Source organism: Rhincodon typus, chromosome 18, assembly GCF_021869965.1.
Source record: "Rhincodon typus isolate 14 chromosome 18, sRhiTyp1.1, whole genome shotgun sequence".
Lineage (NCBI taxonomy): Eukaryota > Metazoa > Chordata > Chondrichthyes > Orectolobiformes > Rhincodontidae > Rhincodon > Rhincodon typus.
Window position 1 is genome coordinate 49598757 of NC_063349.1, and position 7319 is coordinate 49606075.

At 39.0% G+C, this 7319-nt stretch overlaps 1 protein-coding gene across 1 annotated transcript in view; it reads right to left on the reverse strand.

Moving 5' to 3' along the window:
- Positions 1-7319, reverse strand: part of LOC125480962 (ubiquitin carboxyl-terminal hydrolase 15-like) — a 77673-nt gene that overhangs the window by 33299 nt on the left and 37055 nt on the right. The window contains exon 4 of the mRNA XM_048607950.1: positions 3292-3378. Coding sequence (XP_048463907.1) covers positions 3292-3378 — 87 coding nt within the window. The remainder of the gene's footprint in view (positions 1-3291; positions 3379-7319) is intronic.

The window sequence follows — 7319 nt, forward strand, 5'->3', positions numbered from 1 at the left end:
ATGAGAATTTAGCCAACTGGGAACAGATTACGATAGCATGCTTGGCTGTTTTGGCTGCACATATATCTAAGACTCAATGGTTGTAATATTCTTTTTGCTAACAGGATATTCTTGTAATGGAGCTGGAGCCATACTCCTTCCAAGCTAATGAAGAATCCAAAACACTTCCACTGAATGAATCTCAAATACAAGATAACTTTGCTATTTGAATATTTATTTGGAAAATCAGCTGCAGTTTTCTCAAAAGTGGAACATAAAACTGACAATGGAAAACAATATTCTATTAAGTGTAGGCCGCCAAAACTCCAATTTACAATGTTATTTTTTGACTATCTGAAATCCAGTAGCATTCTACAATTGCAATTGGGATGGTACATCACTTTTATGTGATATCTGATTAATTTAATTATGTTATTGCTCTTATATGGGTACCTTCTAAACCTATGGAAGCAAGGATTAATTAACAAGCCACAATCACTCTGAAGCAACAACCAAATTCAGGCTTAGGAAGATGCTTGTTACATGGTTTTCTATGGATGATTATGCTGCCTCCGTTTGATCTCTCTGCAGGTCTGCTCTTGAATACTTGGATGACATTTCTCACTGGTGTTAGGCAATGTTTAAATTATCAATGTATGACTTTCCATCAAATAAATGATCATGATTTACTAACTTGCTTTTGAATCAGTCTCCTGTGCTGTTGCTAATGTGCCAGATTTTTTTAATATCAACTCAAAGTCTCTCTGCTCTCTAGCAGTCCCTTCCCTTGCATCGACATTTTGCTGCGTTTATCTAACCTCATTAATTTTTGACGACGACTTCACTCCACGTTCATTAATTTCCTTCAGCCTGCACCACACTACTGAACTAAAATATCTGGATTTTCTGACAGCCATTTAAGAGGCTATTAAAAAAGACAAGTATTTCTTGAAGGCAGGATTGCCTCATTTATCCTTGAGGGTTTCACTCCATTTATTAATAACTTTCCATTACTACATTGCCAAAGCAAAGAACTGTGTGTGGAGCATTCCTTGTTCTATACCTACTTGGGGGAGTCCCAATCCATAGTTCTCACTCCGTTACATCGACAAGGTTATCGGTGCTGCTTCTTGCTCTCCACTTGGTCCATCTCTGACTCTTTCCCTCCCTTTCCTGACTTCCCTGTTTCCCTTTCTGGAGATAGGCTATCCACTGATTCCCATAGTTACCTTGACAAGACTTCCTCATACTCTACTTCCTGCAAGGATTCGATTTCAAAATCCCATTTTCTCCATCGGATCTGTTCTGATTATGCTACCTTCCATTGGGGTGTTTCCAACATAGCCAACTCAGGATTCTCCCAGTGCTGCTGACAGGGCCCTTTACTGTATCTGACCCATTATGTGCACTTTAGCCCCCAACCATCACTCCTTCCCAGAACTACAGGGATCACCCTGTCCTCACTTTCCATCCACTAGTGTCTGCATTTATAAATCGTCTTCTCCTCCCCTCCTCAGCCCTAGGGATCATTCGTTCCATTTCTCCTACACTCCCAACACTTCCTCACCCCACCATTGTACCATCTTATGCAATTGCAAAAGGGGTAACATTTGCCCATTCACCTCCTACCTCCTCACTGCCCAAGGCTCCAAACACAACATCCAGTTGAAAGAGCTTTTTATTTGTACTTCTTTGAATCCAGTCTATTCGATTTGCTGCTCACAGCATGATTGCCTTTACATTGGCAAGACCAAACACAGACTGAGTGACTACTTCGCAGAACATCTCTGCTCTGTCCATTGGAATGACCCCAAGATTCCAGTTGCTGACTATTTCAAAAGAACCCATTGCTCTCATGCTAATATTTTCTGTCTTGGGCCTGCTGCAACATTCCAACAAAGCAACATGCAAGGAACATCACCTCATTTTCCGCATGAGCAGTTTACAGCTGCCAGGAGTCAATACTGAATTCCACAACTTCAGAGCATGACTTCATGATATTTATCCTCCATTTTCTTACATTCCTCATCTACCACTCCTCCCACCTGGTCTTGTTTGTGCTTTTACCTGGCTCTTAGACAAGTGGATTGATTTTCACGCCTTAATTTAAACCCATTTTACACCTCTATTTCTCTTTCACTGCCATTGGCGACCCCTTTACGTTTTACACTGGGCCTCTGCATCATCTGTCCCTTTGCTCCTTCTTCTCCCCTTTTCAAACCTGATCAGTTCTAAAGACTTGAAAATGTTAATTCTATTTCTCTCTCCATAGATGCTGCCAGACCTACTGAATTTCTCCAACTTTGTGTTTGTTTCAATCAAGGGACTTACTTCTTTAAAACCAAAGTATTTCATTGAATAGAACAGCAGCCACTGATATCATAAATCCATCAGCATTTAACCAGGTCATATAGGTAGGGTAACATTTGCAAGTGAAGAACAAATCTATCCAATTTAAGGCAGACTCATTACTAAGTAATTTATCCTTTTAGATTCACAGAATCGTAAAATCAGAGTACAGAAATCGTCCTTTGACCTATTGAGTCTGTACTGCCAAGAATATACTATCGACACTAGTCCCACTTCCCCATTTTCTTATTTTGTTTTCCTCCAAAATGTTTACACTTCTCTTTCCCCTACTCAACAATCTTGACATACAAATAAATCAATGTTAGGATTTGCATTTAGAAGCATTTTAGTTCTAGGAATATCTGAAATCCCAAAATACAACTGTCTAAATAAACAAATGGAAGCCTTTTGTATTACCTGATAGCATACTCTAGAGGAAAAACAGATCACCATGACTCCCTTTACATATCCCAAAGCAGATCAAGACTAATGACAGCTTAAATAGAATTTCAAAGGAAATATTCTTGATTTGCACACAGAACCCAGAAGTTCACATAACTGCTGCTCAGCTTTTTTCAGCATCAGTATGACAGAATCAAAATCCCTCAATCTCCAACCAGGAAGCAATTGCAATAAGGAAAACTTTCCAAGCCTAGACAGATCATTTCTTTTTTTTTTACACTATACATCCTTAGGCCTACACTGACATTCTCCAAAGCAGGATTACCCACTTATCACAAGCTGCAGCAAAATTTGTCCTACCACATTCCAACAATACATTAATTGCACTGGTTATAAACACTCAATATCAAAATACACGACATGAGCATCAACAACCCTACTGTCAAGTTAGTGATCAAAACCAAGTCCAAATGTCAGTGCCACTACATTCACAAACCAAAATATATTTTTCGAAGTGCATGCAAACACATTTACAAACAGTTCTGAAGAGGCACTACTTACTTTCTGTTGTTGAAGCTGCTATAATTATTGGATAGAGATGAAGGGGAAACCTTTGGCAATGTTGAAAAATTTGAAGCACTTGGAGACCTTAAAAAATAATGAAATTATAAAATTTGATAATAAAAGTGGGGGGAAAAATCTAATTTTCAGCATGATACTCATGATCTGGTTGGCAAACGGAGTCTAGATGTTAAAAGCATTAACATTCTAATATAATCAAAAGCACATTGGCCAATGCCCTTAAATAATGTTTATATGAGTAATAAATATATTAGGGGATAGTTTTTTTACTGTGACTCATTGAATTTCTGTAAATTATTGCAAGATGAAACTAACAATTGTGATTGAAAATGACAAAATATATATCCATCACTAATTTTGCTGTTTGAATAACTGAGTTAAAAAGTAGAATTAAGATCATTAAGTTGCTCATTTTCACTAATGTTAATGCAATTCTACAATCATTGTAAAGTATTACTGCATTTTAACTTAAGCAAATACCTATCTGCTCTTCCAATTTATTTTGTTCAATTGATTCAGAAAGTTGATAGTTAGCATAAGCTCAGGCCTAACATAGAATATCACAATGTACACATGCCTTTTTAAAAGTAAATCACAATAAAATTTCACTGCAAACATGTCATCTAAGCTTCGATGACCCTCTACTACTCTATGACAGTAATTTGCAGAACACCCACATACTGAATAAGACCTCATAGCTTCATTTTTTCCCCACCTCCTGCATTTCTGTCCTGTCCCTTCTGTTTAAATGTGATCAAACCAAATTCCAAAGAAACTGAAATCTTGTATTTGTCATTTTGATTACCCCTACATGGTTTCTCTTTTTGATCATCTTTGTTGTGTTTTAATTCCTTCTGTGCCTTCCCCCCACCCCCCAACTTGAAGTCAGTAGTCACATTAGGAATGTGTCAAAACATTTTGCTTCATCTATGCTCCCTCGAAGCCTCCCATGGACGTGACCAGGCAGCAATCATGAAGATACTGTTTCACAACTTCATGTATTTTTTTTTTAAAAAAGTTATAATAGATTTGCTGTTAACCTTTTCTACCAGTAAATTTACATTTTGCAAACTTATTTTAACAATCATTATTTTTCAAATATATTCTATTCCATCGCTGCTGAATCATTGCTAGAATCACTTGCATATTATTCCCAAAACTTTCAACCTCTTTTTTCTTACTTCCAAGTCCCTTCTGCTTGGGACCAATCCTAATATCATAGGCAATATTTGCTCTTCATAGAATCTTGGTTCTCTGTTGTTCAGTTCTACACTTCCAAGCTACATGATCAGATGTAGCACTGCACCTGACATTTGACAGAAAATTCCTGCTTTTTGATAAAGCAAAAGACTGCAAGCAGCACATTGAAAATGCATTAAAGATAGACCCGTGCACCTGCACGTGCTCCCAAGTGTGGTTCAAAGTGTGAAACAGCATTGAGGAGCCTGAAGCAAAAGCAAACATAGAAGACATTTCTCTTTCCAGCACTTTGGATTTTTAAAAATTAAACCTTTTCCTCTTATTACAGACATTTCTTGGAAATTAGAAATAGAGATTAGAAATTAAATGCATCAAGTTCATATTTCAATAGCACTGCCACTAATTGTAGATTTTAAAGAGATATAACTCAAGATATTTGGGGGTTAACGTTACCTATCTGCACAAGACACAGACACTGCTGTTTGAGTCCAAGTTTTAATATTACAGCAATTTTAAATGCTCTATCAGTTGCCGTGCCCACTATAAAATTGTATTAAGAAATCCATTTAGTAAACTTTTCAAATGACATTGCTTAGCTACCAACTCTATCCCTCTCCTGGGCAAGGTATTACCTCTGGACTTGATTATTTTAAATTGTTCCAGCTGGTCTCCCAAATTCTACCTTCAATAAACTTAAGATCAGTCAAAGTTGTGGTCCCCATACCTTAACATGCAGCAAATCATCCTTGGTGGTCATGCCTTTGGTTGCTTAGGCCCTAGGTTCTGAAATACTTCTGTTATTTCATCTTTTGATATGCTCCTTAAAGTTTTCCAATTTGAGCTATTATCCCATTACGCAGTTTGGTGTCATACTTCATGCATACCCAAGTGCAACTGAATCAAATTCACCAGGCCTGAGGCTATAGCTGAGCAGTGATAAAAATACAGATCAGGAATCGGTGGATTGGTGCTGGGTCCACTGGCTTTTTATCATTTATATAAATGATCTGGATGTGAACATAAGAGGTATGGTTAGTAAGTTTGCAGATGACACTAACATTTGAGGTGTAGCGGACAGTGAAGGAGGTTGCCTCAGCATACAATGGGATCTCGATCAGATGGGCCGAGGAGTGGCAGCTGGAGTTTAATTTAGATAAATGTGAGGTGTTGCATTTTGGAAAAGCAAATCAGGCAGGACTTATACACTTAATGGTAAGGCGCTGGGGAGTGCTGCTGAACAAGGAGACCTTGGAGTGCAGGTTCATAGTTCTTTGAAAGTGGAGTTGCAGGTAGATAGGATAGTGAAGACAACCTTTGGCATGCTTGCCTTTATTGGACAGTGCATTGAGTGTAGGAGTTGGGAGGTTATGTTGTGGCTGTACAGGACATTGGTTAGGCCACTACTGGAATACTGTGTACAATTCTGGTCTCCCTCCTATAGAGTTCGAGCTATAGGGAGAGGCTGAATAGACTGGGGCTATTTTCCCTGGAGCGTCGGAGGCTGAGGGGTGACCTCAGAGGTTTATAAAATCATGAGGGGCATAGACAGGGTGATTAGATAAGATCTTTTCTCCGGGGTTTGGGAGTCCAAAACTAGAGGGCATAGGTTTAAGGTGACTGGGGAAAGATTTAAAAGGGATCAAAGGGGCAATTTTTTTTTTTTTTTTACTCAGAGGGTAGCGGGTATGGAATGAGCTGCCAGAGGAAGTGGTGGCGGCTGGTACAATTACAACATTTAAAAGGCATCTGGATGGGTATATGAATAGGAAGGGTTTAGGGCGATATGGGCCAAATGCTGGCTATTAAGACTAAATTTATTTAGGATATCTGTTTGGCATGGACGAGTTGGACTGAAGGGTCTGTTTCCGTGCTGTATATCTCTACGACACTGTGAATCTTCAAGTTCTGATTAATTGTCATTGACTTGAAATATTAAATCCCTTTTTCCTCTATTCACAAAAACTACCTGATAAGGTGAGCGTTGCTTTTGCATAATTTCCTCTTTTCTACAGTTCAACTAGTTATAAAAATTGTGCAGGAAAAATTTATTCTGAGCTGAATGTACTGTTTGCTAGAAAATTGGTGTATATTAAACTTTGCTACAAATGTTTTACTAAAGGACTATGCTTGCAGATTCCCACATTTTGGGACTTCAGAGAGACCAATAGACTCTATGCCCCTCATGATTTTATAGAACATAGAACATTACAGCGCAGCACAGGCCCTTCGGTCCTCGATGTTGCGCCGACCTGTGAAACCAATCTGAAGCCCATCTAACCTACACTATTCCATTATCATTCATATGTTTATCCAACGACCATTTAAATGCCCTTAAAGTTGGCGAGTCTACTACTGTTGCAGGCAGGGCATTCCCCGCCCTTACTACTCTGAGTAAAGAACCTACCTTTGACATCTGTCCTATATCTATCACCCCTCAATTTAAAGCTATGTCCCCTCGTGCTAGCCATCACCATCCGAGGAAAAAGGCTCTCGCTGTCCACCCTATCTAATCCTCTGATCATCTTGTATGTCTCTATTAAGTCACCTCTTAACCTTCTTCTCTCTAACGAAAACAGCCTCAAGTCCCTCAGCCTTTCCTCATAAGACCTTCCCTCCATACCAGGCAACATCCTGGTAAATCTCCTCTGCACCCTTTCCAATGCTTCCACATCCTACCTATAATGCGGCGTCCAGAAATGTACGCAATACTCCAAGTGTGGCCGCACCAGAGTTTTGTACAGCTGCAACATGACCTCATGGCTCCGAAACTCAATCCCTCTAGCAATAAAACCTAACACACCGTACGC